Source organism: Camelus dromedarius, chromosome 2 (genome assembly GCF_036321535.1).
Source record: "Camelus dromedarius isolate mCamDro1 chromosome 2, mCamDro1.pat, whole genome shotgun sequence".
Classification (NCBI taxonomy): Eukaryota; Metazoa; Chordata; class Mammalia; order Artiodactyla; family Camelidae; genus Camelus; species Camelus dromedarius.
This window is the reverse complement of record NC_087437.1, coordinates 117637887-117657768: the sequence shown is the minus strand read 5'-3', so window position 1 is coordinate 117657768 and position 19882 is coordinate 117637887. Positions and strand designations below refer to the sequence as shown.

Here is a 19882-nt window from a genome sequence, read left to right as displayed (position 1 = left end):
CGCTTGGTGGGTTACAGACATTCTGAGAAAGCCAACAGGAAAATGCTAAGTGGATTCTTGCATCGTAAATCCCCAGTGACATCGCAGTGGGATGCAAGGACGCAGACGTCAGCTTGGTAAATTTCCCCAAAATGAAGTCATCGTTCCTCGTACCCTGGGAGGAGAATAAATCTGAAGAGAAGTCAAGCATTTTGAAGATTCTTGTGCTCATTCAAACTGTGCGTGTGCATTTTTTCAGTAGTTTCTCAGCCTGTCTTGCTTTTGTTTCTGGTTTTCCTGTACCACTGAGCAGTCTCTCCCTTCTGTTTAAATGGTTATTCCCATTCCATGAGTCAGCTTGAATTTTCAGAAGCTCTGGGGTTTCAGTTACTGTCTGAACTTCACTACTTTGTTAGCACAGCCAGCCACGGGCAGCCCTGCCCGGCACAGGAGGGCCCTTGTCCCCCACAAAAGGCCCGGCTGAGGCAGGCGTGAGCAACAGTGAGGAAAGCAGGGAACATTCTGAAGCAAAGGAACCTGGAATTGCCAGTTATTCTAGAGTCAGAAAGTGAAGGAATGAGTTCTGCCTTAGACACGTTATTAAGCCTGACGTGCCCACTGGATAGCTCCTCTGGGGTGTCCCCACCCACGTCTAACTCAGCATGTCCGAACCATTCTCTTTTTCCACCAAAACAAGATCTTTCTCCTGGCAGTGCTTCGTAGGGAATGAACAGTCCATCCAGTTCCCTAAGCTTGAAACCTGGCAGGGAGTCGTCCCTGCCCCTCCCTCCCTTCCCCCGGCCCTGCTTGTCCTCAGTTCTGCGGCCAGTGCCCTGCGCCTCCTCCGCCCTCACGGTTTCCCTCCATCTCACTTCCCGTGGACGTCCTCCCAGCTCAGACCGTCGTCCTGGCTCCCCCGCCTGCACATCCTCCTACCTCGGCTCTTGACTCCAGGACTGTAAGCCCCCAACCTGTTTTCTCACCACAGCTGCTCACCAACTATGCCACAAGGGAGGGACAGGTGAGCCAAGGTGGTGAGGCTCTCAGCCCCCACCATGACCAGGAAGATCCCCCTGCGTTCACCCCAGCGTGCTGCACAAATACCCCTTGTCTGCATGCATCTCGAAGTGAGGCCGGTGGGATGCACTGGGCTGCGGGATGATCACAGTCTATTCCAAAAGTGCCCGAGGGTCGGATCCAGGCTTCAGTCCACCTCAAACCTGGGGGATGTCGTTTGCAACCTGTGTCCAGCAGCTGGGCCCTGATTGCACTCATGCATTACGGGGGGCTGATGAGATGTGTTAAAGCCTTGAACCAGGGTCATAAAGATGGTAACGAAAAGGAATCAAGAGATATTTTGCAAGTACAAGTAACCTGGAGAGGGAGGTGTCAGTGAGAGCACTGAGGATTCAAGTATTAATTTCTGGGAAGATGAGGATGGCTTTTTAAAAGATAGGGAGAAAAAGGCACTTGGGGATGAGTTTGGGAGTCTGGGTAGGCCTTCATTAACTGGGTTGGTAGACTGTGGCATTTAAAATTCATGATGGGCATTCATGTAGAAATATCTAGCAAAGCATCTGAAATTCAAGTCTAGGGCTCAGGAGAGAGAGCAAAATGGAAAAGATGGATATGAGAGCTATTCGTAATGGGATGATGCAGCTCCTGGAGGGCTGAGCACAGGCTACTGGGAAAACCCTGTCTTAGAGGATGGATGGAGGGCAGGGTCCAGGAAAGGAGAGTGACAGGTGGCAGTCAGAGATGTAGGAAGAGATGTGGGAGCGCACAGTGCCGTGGAAGCTGGAGGCCCAAGAACAAAAGATCAACGGCGTGAAATGTCGGGGCTACAAGTCGGTGAGGACCAAGAAGAAACCACTGAATGTGACAATTAGAGGTCATAGTTGAATCAGGACAGAATTACGCTATTTTACCTTTGCAAACATTGTGCCCTGTGCTTTCTGATGGCATGATACTTTATTAACAAGCCCTAATTATAGATATAAATTAGTGAATATAGCATAGAAAGTGTTATGAGTGTAAGTAAAGGTGATGTAATCATTAAAAAAGAAGTCATAGTTGAACTTCAAAAGAACAGTTTCAGTAGTTGATGGTGATGGCAGCTGTGCCAGTTGATTTTCCAAGAAGCAGATGCCAAGACAGATCAGCTCTGCAGGGGATTGGGGGTGGGGGCAGATTCTTGTGCAGAATAAAGAAAGAGGTAGCAGTGTTACTGAACTCAGGTTCTGCTGCTTTTTGTTCAAGAATCCCACACTGAGAGACAAGTATTAGGTTAAAGGAAAGACAGCTTTACTGAGGAAGCTGACAGTCCTGGGAAGAAGGTGGACTCATGTCCCAAAGAACCAGCTCCCCCTTCTCCAGCTTTTGCTGGGAGATTCTGTAGGGAAAAGAGGAAGGGGCTCTGTGCTGAGGAGAGGGTCTGGGGTCTGTGATCAGCTGGTGGACAGTCTTCTGATCGGCTGCTGGTGAGGTACTTGGGAGTCAGCAGCATCAACATTCTGTTTCCACCTGGTCTGGAGTCTACATGCTGGTGGGCAGCATACAGTTAACTTCCACCTGGTGTGGGTTTTAGTATCTGGAAAACAGCTCAAAGGATATGGCCCAGAATATTATCTATATCCTTGAGGAGAAGCTAAAGGCCCTTCACTTTTGTTTAATGACTAAACTATTCTTATTTTGTCTTGCTTGCCTATTTTCCTTCCTTTCTGCATTTTCTTATTTTTCTGATTAAATCTGTCCTTTGGAACTCAGGGAAGGCCTAGAAGGCTGAAGTTTTTCTATAAACAAGAGGCAGGCAGAGGACACAGTGGGGAGGGGGGCAGTCTGTCCCAGGAAGGCCCCACAGGGTTCAGCTTAGTTACAGCAGGAGCAGGCAAGGAGGGCCCACAGACCATGACACAAGTGTGACACCTGCGAGAGGAGAAAGGGAGGGAAGGAGTGGGCAGGGGGACCCTCAGCGGCAAGACCCTGCTGAGGAGGCTGCAGCCTGCGGCTGGGATGATGGAGATGCCCTGAGCAAATCCCTCATGGAGAAATCCTGCACCGGATGGGGGACGGGCATCAGGAGACCCTGTCATGTCAGGTAGTGCAGGGAGCAGCCCCGAGGACAGATAGCCTCGGCGTCCGGGGCCACAGCTGGAGTCTGCTCGCCAGCCTCTCACCCCACAGTGAGTTCTCCTGAAGAGGGTGCCTTTGCCTGGGACCATGGATGCCGAAGTGAGTGGTCCTGAGAAGGAAGCAGAAACCCTAATACTTAGGTCTAAGCTGTTCTTGTCTCTCTGTACACGGCACTAACTGAAACAGAAGAGGTACGAGCCATTTAGCAGGCAGGGAAAGCCCAGGAAGGAGGCCACGTGCTCTCCGATTCCACCAAAAGCAGTCGTGGAAACCGTGACTAAGTGGCGGTCCAGGCTGCATGGCCCGTGGAAGTGCTGAGGCTCGAGCCGGCCCTCCACCCTCTGTTCCTCGGCATCCGTGCCCCCCTCCCTGAGCCCCGCGCTCTGCCGAGCACCTGCCGCCACACGCAGGGTTTGGTCTAGCAGTTTATAGCCAGTGTGCGCTGTTGCCTTTGATGTATGTTTTTCTTCCCCTGGTGGGGTTTCAAAGGCTCTTGTGACCTCTCTTGCTCTGGTTAAACTCTGACGTTTAAGAGCTTAACTGAATGTGCCATAGAAAAGCCAGCTCTTCCTGTGTCCAGTGGGAGAGCCATGAGGACGATGGCGGGCAGGAGCTCTGACAGGGGCCTCGGGACTTGCACGCAGGTGCTGTGACAGTCCCACCTCTAAACCCTGAGCGGCCCACCACGTGTGCCCAGGGGCCCCCGGGGCCCATTTACCGTGTGAAGATGCCAACTCACCCTGTGTGTCTCTTTCCAGGCGACCTCATACATTTGCCTCCCTACCTTCGAATGGACTTCTTGTTGAACCGAAGTGGTCCAGGCACCAGCAGGGACCTGAGTTTAGGGCAGGCGTGCTTGGAGCCTCAGAAAAGTCGGACCCTGAAGCGCCCCACGGTCCTCGAGCCCATCCCCATGGAAACCGCCGCCTCCACGTCCTCCGCCCGGGAGGGACAGCAGTGGCAGCAGGGGGCCGTGGCCACATTACCTCAGCGGGAAGGGGCGGAGCTGGGACAGGCGGCCAAAATGAGCAGCTCCCAGGAATCCCTGCTGGACTCGCGGGGCCACTTGAAAGGCAACAATCCCTACGCAAAATCCTACACCTTGGTATAACAGACAGCATGGCTGGACAGCGGTTGTACATACGATTTAAAGAATTCAATCAAAGCTACCTTTTTTTTACGGAATTCCAATATTTATAATGAAAGAAAATTGCCAAAATATATTAAAAAAAAAAGAGAAAATACTGAAAAACCACAGACAGTGCAAAGACTCTCCTGCTTTTTTTCTGTCTGAGTGTGAGCTCCATCCGCCTGGGCATCTGATTTTTTGGGAAAGAGTCCAGTTTTATGATCTTCACAGGCTATTGCATTTTTACTGATTTTCTACAAAGTGCATGGGGGACTCATTAAACCTTCTGACTGGAGGTTCTATCACACAAGATTCAAGAGAGAAAACAGGAAAAAAAATTTACCCGCTTTGTGAATTTACAGGGGACATTGATTTGGGGGCGGGGCAGCTTTAGTCTCGTTTGCACACCTGTCTTTCCCGTTAGAAGCGGGGTCCTCAGTTTGACCTTCTTCTGTTGTTACTTAGGATGAGTGGCGTCAGTGAAGGGGTGGGGGGGTCAATTTGGTTTTCTTTTTGGTTTATTTTTTAATTTAATGAGATACTCTTTGCATTTTGTCTAAGCGAAATAAAGAAGAAAAGGTGGTCGGCCTTTATTTCCATGTCTGCTTCTCTCGTCTCCTGCTGATCACTGGGTCCCCTTCCCAGGGATGCTGTGTCTGCAAACAGCAGGGCTGAACCCAGAGCAGAGAGGGTACCGAGACCCCGAGCGGCCCGGGATGGCGGGGAGGGGCCCAGAAGGTGCGCTGGGTCCCAGTCTTAACGAGGGGCTGGCGTGTATCCTAACCCCGCCCCCACGTGCTGCCCTTGTCTCCAGTGACGCCTGGCCTTCTGGCTCGACCAGGGGTTGGCAGGCTAGGGCCTGTGGGACAATCCAGCCCACCATTGTTGATATAAATGCAGTTTTATTAGAACAGTCATACGCACCACTGGCATTCTGTCTGTGGCCGTTTCGTGCCATGATGGCGGCGTTGAGCAGTTACAGTGGAGATGGTCTGGCCTTCAAAGCTGGAACTATTTAGCCTCTGACCTTTTATAGAAAAAGTCGGCAGACCCCTACTCTAGAGTCCCTCCCGCAGCTGGAGGAAAGAAGACTGGCCCAAGAGAAGTTCAAGCGCCCTGCCCTCAGGGACCTGTCCTGCCACCACAGGGACTGGGGTCTAAATGAGCAACAGCCCTTCCTGGTGGATGTCACCTCCGCCCCACTCCTCTGCACCCAGAGAAGGCGAGTCCGCAGCGAGTCCAGAGTGAGTGATGCTCCTCTGAGACCTAACTTTCTCCTCTTTCCTCTGTTTAAATTATTCACCACATGGCTCATCCTAACAGGGGACTTACTCTTAAATTGTATGAACTGCGCCCTTCTTCCCATGACCCTCCCATGGGGTGCTTTAGAAAGAGCACATAATCCTCACATGGCCCCCACTCCCAGGCCGGACTCTCTCAGGTCTCTTGTCAGGGCTTTGGCATTGACTGGAAACCTTGACCGAGTCGCCCAGGTAGCAGACTGCACAAACACCTCCTCTCCCTTCACATCTGCAGGCTCCCCTCTAAGCCCTCAGCATGGGCTGGGGCCAGTTACTGCCACATGGGACATGTTGGAAACTTTTTTCCTGTCCTCCCTCTCTCCTTCTGTCCTCCTCTCCTTCCATCCCCCTTTTCCATCATTTCTTCCTTCCATTTCTTTTCCAGGCAAGCCCATTTGCCTCCATGGATGCAGTGACACCGAGCATGTCTGCACAGCAGGTCCAGGACCGTGTCAGGACCACCGGCTGGCACTGACATTAGATGACTCCGTGGATGTGAACTGGTCTTTTTCTTGCCATGGCTTCAGAATTCATGTTGACAGCTTATTCTCTGCATCCCCACCGACTCTCACGGGCTTTTTTAATGCAAAGAAGTAAAATGCTACTTTCGGCAGGGGGGAATAAAGCGCTGTCTTTCATCAGTTTAAAACTTCTATATTCTCCAAACTCAGACGTTTACCTTTTATTTCAATTTCTATCTCAAGCTGTGCAAAAATAAAAAATTCCACCTCATGTATGCCTCTGGAATGGATTGTTTTCAATAATACTGCCTTGAAAATGCTCTTTTAAATGAGTTTGACACGTAAGCACTGTATCCAGAAGTCCACCCTACCACTCAGGAAGGGGCCTGTTATACACATCCACAAAGAGATCCAGGTGTGCAGAGTAAAGGGCCGCAGAGTACTTAAAAGACCATTACTGAGAGCAGTAATACTTCTCCTCTGGACTTCTGCCATCTCTAATCTGACTTATAATGCCTTTCAGAGGTCACCTTATTAGTCTGAGTCTGCAACCATATTGCTGTATCTTAGAGTGGTGAAAGCCAGATAAATTCTTTATCTTCTGGCCAAAATCTCTAGGGTCAATGGACAATAGCTATTGGGTCAATGGACTGGGTCTCTGAGGCATCCATCTGGCTGGCAGTCTGAAAAACATCCTTCTTCCTGAAGTGAGTGAGGTCTTCTGTTACCCTCCAGCCAGGCTACAGCACTCGGCACTGGTACAGCCACAGGAATGTACAATGATGCTTCCATTCAACGCCCACATCTGCCTGCCTCCTGCTTTGTCCCCACATCTGCCACATCACCCAAAAGAGAAGGAGATGGAGAATGGAGGCGGGAAAATACAGAAGAGTGAGAGGCTGTAAAGCTGGTCCCAGGCTCACCCAGATAAGCTCTAATCCCATTGTTCTTTCTGTCTTTGCTACAGAGAATCTTGATAATATCTTTAGACACTGAAGACACACTGTCATCTCAATAGATGCAGAAAAAGCATTTGATAGAATTGAACACCCATTTATGATTAAAAAAAAAAAAAAGCTCTTACCAAAGTGGGTATAGAGGGAACACATCTCAATGTAATAAAAGCTATTTATGGAAAACCTAAGCCAGCATAATACTCAATGTGAAAAGTTGAAAGCTTTCCCACTAAAATCTGGAACAAGACAAGGATGCCCACTCTCACCACTACCACTTCTATTCAACGTAGTATTGGAAGTCCTAGCCATAGCAATTAGACAAGAAAAAGAATTGGAAAAGAAGCGGTAAAACTGTCATTATACACAGATGACATAATACTGTATACAGAAAACCCTAAAGGCTCCAAAACCTACTAGAGCTGATAAAAGAATTCAGCAAGGTAGCAGGATACAAGATTAACATACAGAAATCAGTTGCATTTCTTTACAGTAACAATGAAATATCAAAAAAGGAGAGCAAGGAAACAATCCCTTTTAAAAATGCATCCAAAAAAATAAAATACTTAAGAATAAATCTGACCAAGGAAGTAAAAGACTTACATGTGGAGAACTACAAAACACTGACTAAGGAAATTAAAGATGACTTAAAATGGAAAGATGTTGCATGTTCTTGGATTGGAAGAATATTATTAAAATGGCCATACTGCCTAAAGCAACCTACAGATTTAATGTGATCTGTATCGAATTACCCAGGACATTTTTCACAGAATTAGAACAAATAATCCTAAAATTTATATGGAATCACAAAAGACCGAGAATTGCCAAAGCAATACTGAAGAAAAAGAATGAAGCTGGAGGAGTAATGCTCCCACACTTCAGACAATACTACAGAGCTTCAGTAATCAAAACAACATGGCATTAGTATAAAAACAGACATATGGGTCAATGGAACAGAATAGAGAGCCCCAAAATAAACCCACAAACACCTGATCAATTGAACATCTTTGACAAAGGAGGCAAGGACATACAATGGAGTAAAGCCCATCTCTTCAGCAAATGGTGTTGGGATAACTGGACAGCTGCATATATGTCAATGAAGTCAGAACACTCCCTCACACCATAAACTTGAAATAAACTTGAAATGGCTTGAAGACTCAAATATAAGACAAGACACTATAAACCTCTTAGAAGAAAACATAGGGAAAACATTATCTGACATAAGTCTTAGCAATGTTCTCCTAAGGCAGTCTACCCAGGCAATAGAAACAAAAGCAAAAATAAACAAATGGGACCTAGTTAAACTTACAAGCTTTTGCAGAGCAAAACAAAAAGACAACCTACGGAATGGGAGATAACGTTTGCAAAAGATGAGACTGACAAGGGCTTGATTTCCAGAATATATATAAATAGCTCATACAACTTACTAACAAAAAAAAACAAATAACCCAATCCAAAAATGAGCAGAAGACCTAAACAAGCAATTCTCCAAAGAAGACGTACAAATGGCCAATAGACACATGAAAAAATGCTCAACATCGCTAATTGTGAGAGAAATGCAAATCAAAACTACAGTAAGGGATCACCTCACACCCGTCAGAATGGCCGTCATTCAAAAGTCCACAAACGATAAATGCTGGAGAGAGTATGGAGAAAAGGGAACCCTCCTACACTGCTGGTGGGAATGCAGTTTGGTGCAGCCACGTGGAAAACCATATGGAGATTCCTCAGAAGACTAAAAATAGACTTACCATATGATCCAGCAATCCCACTCCTGGGCAGATATCCAGAGGGAACCTTAATTCAGAAAGACACCTGCACCCCAGTGCTCACAGCAGCACTATTTACAACAGCCAAGACATGGAAACAGCCTAAAAGCCCATCAGCAGATGACTGGATGAAGACGTCATAGTATATTTATACAATACAATACTACTCAGCCATAAAAAGTAATAAAATAATGCTATTTGCAGCAACATGGGTGGACCTGGAGATTGTCGTTCTAAGTGAAGTCAGCCAGAAAGAGAAAGAAAAACACCATATGATAACAGTTATATGGAATCTTAAAAAGAAAAAAGACAAATGAACTCATTTGCAAAACAGAAACAGACTCACTGACATAGAAAACAAACTTACGGTTACCAGCTGGGGAAGGGGGTGGGAAGGGATAAATTGGGAGTTCGAGATTTGCAGATACTAACTACTATATATAAAATATATAAACAGCAAGTTTATACTGTACAGCACAGGGAACTATACTCAGTATCTTGTAGTAACTCATGGGGAAAAATAACATGAAAACAAATATATGTCTGTACATCTATGACTGAAACATTGTGCTGTACACCGGAAACTGATACCACATTGTAAACTGACCATACTTCAATAATATATCTATATTTAAAAAAAGAAAACACACTCACATATGTGGCCTTTAAAATAAGCAATCAGTCATCACTCAGTTAAGGCCCCTCGGACTTGGGGCTTGGATTCGTCATGTGCCAACATCTTCATGAGAGTTTAAAGAAATGGCAGAGGCCTTCCGCTGGAGCAGTGGGACCTGCCTCTGTTTCCGTCAGCGCTGGGCAGGGCGGGCCGCCTCCAGGGCCTGAAGCAGGATCGGCGCTCCGAGGGCAAGCTCGTTACAGTCACCTGCTCTGCGAAGGTTTAAAGGGAACTAACACACGACCACGTCCCAAAGCCATCTCTGTCCGAAGGATGTGTCTCAGACGGTGACATCGGCTCTCTGAAGGTCACTTGGGAAGACTGTCAGCAATTTAATATCCAAGGGTCCCAAGCCCCACATTACTTTTCCACCCATTGGCCCAAAGTGACCTGTCAAACAACAGAGTGGAGGAATGAGGCTGGAGTGAAGCTTTTCTTCAGCTCGCAGAAACCAAGCTACCGGAATGCCTGCCCGGGGCTTCAGTCAAGGAGTCTGGGACCCACAAGAACTGTGTGCGTTTGCTCTGTACGACCGCCTGGTTGAGAAGGAGGCTTGTGATGGTGGAGTCCTGAGTGGTGAAGGGCTTTCTGAGCCTGACAAACCCAGGCTAGCACGGTTAGTGGTATCGGGGGACAGGACCCTGGCTGAGCCCCTCGCCCCCAGCTGGCCGGGACTGGGACTCGGTGCACCTCAGCGTCACTTGGGTCTCTCAAGTGTCATCCAGCTTGAGAGCGGGAAGTAACAGTCCTCCACGAGGCCCTGGCATCTGTGTGTCTCCTGAGCAGGGGCAGGAGTGGGTTCCGTTCTGTCCTATCTCTTCAAGGATTTTATATAACAAATCATCTTGGAAGACTGAGGTGTTTCTTGGTGGGCAAAAAGCAGACTTGTTTGCTGACCAGGATAATAAAAGCAGTGTCTCCTTCTGAGGCACACAATTTGGCAGGTAGGGTTGCCATCAACCCCCTTTAACAGTTTGGGGTTTCCGGGGGGAGGGATAAATTAAGGGTCTGAGATTAGCAGATATGCACTAGGGAATATAAAACAGACGAACAACAAGGACCTACCGTGCAGCACAGGGAACTAGATCCAGGAGCTTGTCGTAACCTGTGATGGAAAAGAAGCTGCCACTCCCCTAAGGCTGGGACCTGCATGAACCCAGGGACCAGGCCCGTGATACAGACGCTCCACTTCGCCCAGATCTCCCCGGACCCCTTTTCCTCAGACCCTCCGTTCCTATCCCCTTGCTTCAAGTGTCCACACTTGTGATTCTTTTGGGGAGAATTCCCTTTGATTGCCGAGGCTACTTTGCCCACAAACGAATAGAGCAGGAGGTGACTGGGAGTTTATGTACCCTGGTGAAGGGGCCTTGGCCAGCCGCAGCCTGGTGCAGGCGTGGGGAACCCAAGCCCCTTTGCTTAAGAGCAGAACGACCATTCTGCTGGGCTGTACCTTGCTCTCCAGTTCTCCCTGAGAGAGAATTCTGAGCCTGGAACTTCGCTGGAAGTGACATCTTTGCTGTTTGACATCTGCCTTCCTCTTCCCTGGTCTGGAAAAAGTAGCGACTGTGATTGGGATTAACATACAACACCCTGCCTTCCCTGCCCCAGTGCCAAGGCTCGTGTGACATCTTTAGAGATTGTAGAATGACGAATGTACCTCCACGGGGTCCCACATAACAAAATGGTGTCTGGAACCAAGGGACGCACTTACAGCTGACAAATTATGGCTTTGGGCACATGCCGATGGGACCTACTGGTCCTGCTACATCCAGAGGCTACCAGAGAGCGTGGTAATAGCATCTTAAAGATGCAGCCAAGATGCCACGTTGCAGGTGACACCCCACACGGCTGGGGTCCTGTGCTTGGGGAAGCAGCATGTATCTCAAGCCAACAGCTGTTACACGGTGCTAAGTCCTCACTGGTAAAATGCACGGATCCAGAAACAGAAGTGTGGAAGCAGGAGTGACCTCACGCACCGTCACTCCCAGTGACTCACAAGCAAATGTGTGATTTCATCCCCACGACTTCAGGTTGAGTGGGTCCAGAAGCCCCAGGTACCAGAGGTGAGATGTCTCCATCGAGAGACACAGTAAAAGTCACACTGAACTTAAAGCAACAGCCACTGCCCAGCCATTCTAGATTCTCACAGCAGGTCAGCAGGTCAGCAGGCAAAAAGGTGTGACCACGCTGGCGAGAGTAACTGACCCTCATCATCCTGAGAAGGCAGGGTTTCTCCACCACAGGGGCAGGGGGAACGTGTCTGGCACTCACGAGGTTTACCGGGGTGGATATCTCCTGGTGCCCCACGTCCATTGTTAACAGCACGTGGGCCTTAAATGAGATACTAACCAAGGGCTCCGTCCACTCAGGGATGCAGGTCTCGGTGACCTTGCCCAGCAGGCAACCCAGACCACAGGAGCGCTCGCCGCAGGAGCAGGGGCCCTTGGATGGGTGCCAGAGGAGAGGCGCTGACGGCCAGACCCTGCCCTGGGACCACGTGCAGCAGAAGGAGCTACAGTTTGCCCCACTTACTTTCTCCTCTTGCAGGGTTTTCCACAGAAACTGAAATCAGCCACAGACTTGAAGAAGCCGGGACAGGATGGGGTGAACTCAATACAAGACTGTGAGGAGTGAGCAGAGCTAAAGAGAGCAAGGGTTGGGCTGGGGTCCCCTGGCGGTGTGCCACCCCGTCCCGCAGATCCCTTCTGGCGCCTCCGTGTGCTCGTCCCCCGGATTCTCTGTGCTTTCCTCCCAGCGGCAGCGCCTGGAACTTCCCTTGGGCTGCTCTCGAGCTGCCGGGAGTGCCTGTCCTGCCAGCACAGAGAGTCCAAGTGCCTGGGAGTTCACGTCTCCCTGGAGAGCGCTTGGCCGATGAGTGACACGTGCGGAGCTCCTTTGCCTCCACAGGGAGCAGAGCTGAGCTGCCATTTATGCTCCAGAACGCCCCGCGGGGTTGACCTGGAGCTGAGACTTTGCCGGATATCACATCCTTGCTTCTTCCCTTTTCCAGCCTTTCCTCTCCACTCCCTCTCTGCTTTCTTCTGGTAGCACTTTAATAAATCATCTGCATTTAAATTCACATCTCAAGCTCTATTTTCAGGGAGCCCTGCCTAATTCTTACTCTTCTACCCATACACCTACCTTAGCGCGTGTGTTAGACGTTCAATACATATTTAACAATAAACAATTAAGATCAGATATCATTGCAAATGTTAATGCCTCCTTTCTTATTCACCTTATTAAGGAATATGATTATGATCGCTCTCAATCATATCAAGATATCTCTGGAGAGATGCTTATTGGATGATATCTGAATTTCTGGATGGATGGTACAAGTAAATCTTGGCCAAAAGTAAATGAGAAAGGGTAAGATTAAATCCTCTTGAAATGCAAAATGCTTTTCTACAGTCTCAAATGAACATGAGCCAGCCTGGAGGGTCTGCTTTGCAGCTGCGCACCCACCATCAGACGAAGGGAAGGCAATTGGGAACCAGCATGAGAGTCACCTGACATGGCGCCAGACGCATGGCTGGTGGTGGCTGGTTCAGGGTTTAACCTTCCCTGCCAGGCCCCCTCCCAGATGAAGAACTGGCAGAACGCTGCTAGAGCAGGCATTCGGCAAAGACCTCTTCTTCTGGATTGGCAGGCTTGGGGAAGAGGTAAATCTGTTGGGGCTTTGATGCCCAGGAGAGGGAAGTCATTTGGTTTCTTTAGCAGGGTTGGGCTCAGCTAGGAAGCATCCAAATGTAGCACTGTCTTTGATGACAAAATCCTTTCCCGTTTCTAACCTAATGAGGATTAACATTTGGACTAGCAGTAAGGGCTAAGATAGAAGATGAGATATTTATACGTCTTACAAAACACGTGGAACCTTTAAAACCATTTCCCGAAATTTGAGTTTGGCTTCCTTCTAAGGCTCTCTTTGTGGCTAAGAAGAGCCCAGGGTTTTTAACACCTGGGGCAAGAGATTGTTGACTTGAGCTGAGCACAATATTTCAAAAGAGGGCCAAAAAAAAGATAGCATTTCACACAAAGTTAATATGAACTAGGCTTTGGCCCAAAAATAATGAATCCAGGAGAATGTGCTTCATCAGAACTTGCCTCATTGTCCAGATGGAAACCAGTCTGCTACCCTGAATGCACACCATACCCTGGTCTTTTTGTTAAGCAGTTAATTTTGAGACTTAATGGAACAGCTCTAAAAGGTTCCATTCAGTCATTTCTTCAGTCATTCCAAAGACTTTTACAGGGATTGACCCATGTGCACTCAGAAACTTAAAACCTAGTGGTTAGGAGTGTGAGATCTGGAGGCAGATTACTGGGTTCCGATCTAGGCTGTACCATGGATAAGCTTGTAACCTTGGGCAAGTTCCTCCCAGTCTCGATTTCCTTGTCTGTAAAGCAAGGGAAATAATGGTAACTCCTTTTAGGGATGTTGTGAGTATGAAATGAGTTCTGCATCTTAAAGGCTTAGAACCAGTGTCTGGCACATAACAGGTTCTCAATCAGTGATAGCAGTTGTGATTAGCTATTCCTTTTGACCCACTGATTTAAGACAATGTATTGTGAGTAACACCTGTCAATGGGGAATGTCCCAACAAACATCCCACTCAGTCATCCCAAGCACTGTTTCAACATTTGGGCTGAAAAGGGTCATTTTATTATATTTGTATATCTGGGCATAAGGCAACGCTCCCGGGGGCTTAGGGTTGGACTCCTGTCCATGGTACTGAAATCAGTTCTCAGCCCAACGGCATGTACAATGCGTTTGTTTAATTGTGTTTAAACATTTAGCCACGCAGTTCCTTTTCAATTTTAGATCATGTCTTCTGCTTCACTGAACCAGGTTGGTTCCTAAAGGTAATTATTTTAACATATATTAGAGAAGAAAGAGGAAGGGGAAGGATGGGGAAAGGAAGAGGGCAGAGGCACTAAATGAAACCACTTCTTAAAGGATGTCTACCAGAAATGTGTAAGTGACAGCGTTTATAACTTCAACTTTGAAAGCAGCAGCCCCATTATCTCCCTAAAGGAAGAACATCTAAAATTCTGAAATGGTCATTAAAGTCATGTAGCTCCATGTTCTCATTTATTTCTTATTTACTAGATTTAATAAAAGTAATAAAAACAAGTTCTTGTTTCTCAAATGTTATATCCTTTTTTAATAGCCAAATTATATTGAGTAACATCTGAGTAGATAAAGGAAACAGTCCATTTGGACCCTAGTGGTCCAGGGAACTGTAACATAGAGTACACCCATGTGGCAGACCTTGGGAGACATCCCTTCTGTGCTCTCTACAGAGTCCTGCATATCCAAGTTTTCCCATCCTTCAGAAGTTGGATACGATTTACTCAGCTTCTTTATAAATTCTGTAGAGAGTTCAACAAATATACTCTTTCACTGAAAACTGTCGAACACATACACTGGGATGAAAACTATATGCAGTCGATTGCACACATAGAGCAAGTTTGAAAATTTATGTACTGTAGCAGACAGACGCTTAGGTAACCCCCAGTGATCCCTGCCTCCTGATAGCCACGGCTTTACGAATCCTCTTCCTCTGAGTGTGGGCAGCACCCGTGACTTTCTTCCCGCAAATAGAATGTGGCCAAGGTGATGGTTTGTCACTCCCATGATTATGTTGCATAAGACTCCACCCTGCTAGACACCTCCCTTTCCCTCCCCTGCTGGTCTTCCAGAGGGGATGTGCCATGTTGTGAATGGCGGGTGGCAGGGACCTGTGGGGAACCCCACAAGCTGTGGGCAGTCTCCAGCCAACAATCAGCCTTTGGTCTTACAACTACAAGTAAATGAATCTACCAGCAACCCATACAAACTTGGATGTGAATTCTTCTCCCGCAGAGTGTTCAGATGAGACCTCAGCCCCAGTCAACACCTTCATTGAAGCCTGGTGGGACCCCCAAAGCAGAGAGCCCAGCTACGTCCATCATACCCCAAATCCTGACAGACAAAAACCCTGAGATCATAAACGTGTATGGTTTTCAGCAGCTAAGTGTGTAGTCATTTGTTACACAGCTGTAGGTAACTGGTACATATGTTAAGAAACCTTAGGTGTGTAAAGATGTGGCCATTCTATTTCTCCAAAACTGAACTCAACCTGTATTTCAGTTGATGATTAAAAATAAAAACTTAATTCAAGGAAATTGATCAGGTTCAGTTTAGAGCTCAGCCTGTTGCGGGGGGGTCCCTCCTGTCCCTCCTCTTGTCCCTGTCTTTGTGACAATCTAAGTTCTGGGAGAGGGTGAGCTTTAAGGAACACACACATTACTCAGGACAGGCTGCCTGGGGCGGGGGCTGGCCTCTTGCCTCTGCCTCAGTCCCAGCGATGCAGCCCTCGTGGTCTTTGGGAATTTCATGCCAACAGCCATGGCTAAGGTCTGCGGTCCCTGCCCTGGCAGCTCTGCCCCCTGTTCTGGCCGTATGGGCACTTAGTCCGCCTGGAGGCCGGCTCCCCACTGGGACGTGTGGGACCTGGAGACCGCCTTGCGACCTGCCTGGCTAAACACCTCCCTCAACCTTAGGTCACCTGCTACCCCGGGGCCAGATGTTCTGGCCCATCCTAAGAGGCATGCAGTGTTCCCAAACTGTGCTTCTGGGGCTCCTCAAACTGCTGCAGAATTCTTGCCTTTTTTGAGTGTTAACTCCAGGAGGAAGCAGAGTATAGGATGGAGGCCTTCACAGAAGCCTACCAACAGCTCTGTTCCAACTTTGTTGCCTCCTAAGCACCCTGCTTGTTGAAAGCTTCTTTCCCTCTGCAAGGAGTCGAAAAGCTGCCACTGCCTTGTGTTCCGTGTCTTCTCCCGGACTCTGCCTTATTTTATACTCTTTGTGCTCAGCCATCAAAGCTTTCTCTCTGAAACTCACAGATCCTTTTGTCCTTCAACAAAGCCCAGTTCTTGTCAATCAAAAACCCCTTGATTTTTCAGACTGTTATCTTTACAGTGGCTTTCAAGAGTCAGTTTTGGAACCCGTAGCCCAGAATCTGGCTTTTGTTCTAGACGTTATCATCCCTTCCCCTTGAGATCTGGGAGACAGCAAGATGCCTGAACTTTTGTGGAAAGATAGGAGGAAATGGGAAAAACATAAAAACGATGGTTTGCCGCAGTGGTTGTGTATAACGTGCTGTGAGGACGTAGTGAGCAAATTATGTTTCCCCCCAAATATGTCAAAGGGTGGTGAATCGGTACCTGTCAACGTGACCTTATTTCAAAACAGACTCTTTGCAGCTGCAAGCAAATTAAGATGAAGTCATATTCGATCAGGGTGGGCTCTGCTCCAACATGAGCGGTATCCTTATAAGAGAAAAGATACACACGCAGAGGGCAAACAGCCACGTGGTGCAGGAGATCGAGGTGGGGTGACGCATCTACAAACCAAGGAACACAAGGGATTCTCAAAACCATCAAAAACCAGGAAGAGACAAGGAACAGATTCTCTCTACAGCCTTCAGAGGGAGCCTGCCCCTGCCAACACCTTGATTTCACAATTCTCATCTCCAGAACCATGAGAGAATAAATCCCTATTGTTCTAAGCCACTCAGTTGGTGTAACTTGTCATGGCAGCCCCAGGACACTAATGCAGACAGCTGGACGAGGTCCATTAAATGACAGCCCATCCACCTTTCTTCCAAAATCCATGGGCATCCCAGCTATCATCCTTCAGAGGCAAGGTGGGTGAACATCCAGTCTGTCTTGATTTGAGCAAGAAAGAGATTTTGTTGGCTCAGGCAGAAATTGGGGGACGAGATCCGATCAGCTTCAGGAGCGGCTGGATACAGCTGCTTGCACAGTGTTACTGTCAGCCTGCAGCTCCATCTCTTCATCTTCTGTCCTTCACCCTTTAGAAGTCATCCTTTCCTCTTGGGCTGCTGATCCCACACTTTAGTTCCTTCTTTGCTGTTGTCTCCTGAAAATTATCCTTCGTCTTTCTCTGTTCAGCCCATCAATCCACCATGTAATCAGTTTTCATCCTGAAAGCTCATTCGGAGGAGGCAGTGTGCACAGCGGTGAGGAGCAGAGGTTGTTGGCAGTCTCTCTGCCTCGTTAAGCTCTGTGTTCTTGAGCAAGTTATGAACCTCTCGGTTCTTCATTTGTAAGATGGAGATGATCAAAGTGACAAGCTTACGGTGTTGCTCTGAGAATTAAGTGAGCTGGAAGACACTCAGTGAATGCAGTTCAGTGAGTCAGTGTACGCTAAAGGCGGCGAGCAGGGCCTGATGCGTAGTGAGGCCATATTGGCGTCCCTCTTCGTAGAAGTGGTGGTGTATTAGGCAAAGTCCTTTTCATTCAACAGCAAAACATTTCAAAGCAAGCCTGTGACAGAGTTGCCGTCCGCAGAAGTCATACAGATGAGGACAGTGAAGCTCAGAGGGGTTTACTATCCCGTCCAAGGCCACCACGTTGGCCAGGATGGTGGCCAAGACTCCAAAACAGGTTTTCCATTTCCAAGTGCGGAGATTTGTCACTACATGTTTGATCTCTTCCTTACCTTCGGCTTTTTCTCCTGTCAACCAGAACACCCACGTGTCCCTTGTCCTAAAAGTATCCTCCTTGCTGGGACCTGATTGTCCCCTGAGGGCGCTAAGTCTTCTGTTGTCTGTCTTCACTTGTATTGACTAGGCTGCCTTAGAAAGTAGGAGGCTGACACGCCACAGCCCGTGCTTCCCGTCCTTGCTTCCTTCATGACCCTTTACAGTCTTGTTTTCTCTCTGGTCTTCTCCCCAAAATGCTCTCTTGCATGTCAGATGGAATGGCCTTCCTCAGGCCCAGCCTTCCTGACTCGGGAGAAGGGGGCCGGCTGCCCATCAGCTCTCCCTTGGAATCCAGTCCCTCCCTTGGCTCCCCCAGGGTCCTGGTCCACACAGGCTGCTGTAGTGAAATATCACCGGCCGGGGCCTTAGCAGCAGACACTTACTCCTCATGGTGCTGGAGGCCGGGAGGCCCAGAGCAGGTGCCCATGGACTCAGTTCTTGATGAGGCCTCTCTTCCTGGCTTGTGGACGGCAGCCTCCTTGCTGGGTCCTCCCGTGGCCTTTCCTCGGGGGGTGCACACAGGCTGGGTCTCCTCCTCCTCCTCCTAGCATGCTAGCCCATCGCCGGGGCTCCTCCCCCATGACCTCAATGAAACCTAATTACCTCCCAAAGTCCCCACCTCCAAATGCCATTGTATTGGAAGTAAGGGCTTCAGTATATGATCTGGGGGGACATGGACATTCAGTCTATGATGCTGGGTTCTGCACCTCTCCTCTGCGATCTGGGATTTTGAAGGGTTGTGTGGTGTGTGTGCCTTTTGTTCCCTCACTGGCCCTGTGGCCTCCCCAGCTGGTATCAGAGGCTGCCATTTCTCCAAAGTCATCAGGTCAACTGGAAAGAAATAGGAAAGATGTCAAGTTCTTCATATCTGAGGATTTTTTCCCTCTTTTTTAAAGCTGTAGCCCAAGGAAAAGATAATAAGATTTTTTGAAATACTTGCTTCTCCTAAAAGGGAAAAATACTCTCTTTAGACCAGAAGAGAAAAAGGAAAAAGGGAAGAATTAGATGCGTGCAAGGTCTCTGAGAAGAAGCCATGAACTCAGCCCAGGACAAGCCCCAAGGGGAGGAGGCAGAAACACCTCTGGTATGTTTGAAGACCCAAGAGTCGGAGGACCTGGGGGTCCCTGGGCACCAAGCAGACATCTGCAGGGGATGCTGAAGCCAAGGGCACAAAGTGGCCTCAGAGAGACCCCAACCCCTGAGAGAGGGCAGGAGGATCAAATGTGGGAGGAGGGGTCGCCGTCCTGAGCGGGGCATGGGGCAGAGAAGCACCAGCAGAACTTGACCTTGAACACTGCAGAGGAGGCCGTGTGTACGGACGGCCAGAGGCCAACTCCTCCCCTGCACAACTGCCACCATGCTGGTCTCCAGAGTGAATGTTCCCCCTTCTGAAGAGTTGAATTAGGGAGATTATGTTTCTGCTCCTTGAAGAAACGGGCCACCGGGGAGTAATTAAGTTCTATGACCCACGCGTTGACTCGTGCGGCTCTGGAAGCTGATTAAACAGTCCCCGCAGGGCCGTGGCCTCTGTGTCTGGGGCTGGGGCTTGAGGTCCCCAAGGAGGCGGGGGGAAGGAAGGATGGGCATGAGCCCAGGGGGAGGAGGACAGTGGGACCACGACTGGAGCAGGAGTCCGCCGGCCAGACAGGACCTGCCTGGGTGTCCGCTGAGCACGGACGCTCTGCCTCGCCGGGGAGGGAGCACCCCGCCCGCAGGGCTGAGGGGCCCATCCAGCGCGCAGCGCCTGACGCCGGACAGTGGGACGGCTGCGGCGCATTGGTCACACCCACGCCCCCCCGGGGAGGAGGGCACACGCGCCGCGGAGGGCCACGTGGGGGTTACTCTCGGGAGCGGGGTGAGCCCCGGGGTGGAGGGAGGAGGCTCTGCAGGATCACCAGGCAGAGTTCCCCCGGGAGGCCGTGGAGGGTCG

The 19882-nt window shown here is 49.0% G+C and overlaps 1 protein-coding gene across 1 annotated transcript in view; it reads left to right on the top strand.

The window, feature by feature from the left end:
• Nucleotides 1–4819, top strand: part of DSCAM (DS cell adhesion molecule) — a 664041-nt gene extending 659222 nt beyond the window's left edge. Inside the window, exon 34 of the mRNA XM_064477198.1 lies at nucleotides 3870–4819. Coding sequence (XP_064333268.1) covers nucleotides 3870–4222 — 353 coding nt within the window. The 3' untranslated portion in view covers nucleotides 4223–4819. The remainder of the gene's footprint in view (nucleotides 1–3869) is intronic.
• Nucleotides 4820–19882: the final 15063 nt, after the last annotated feature.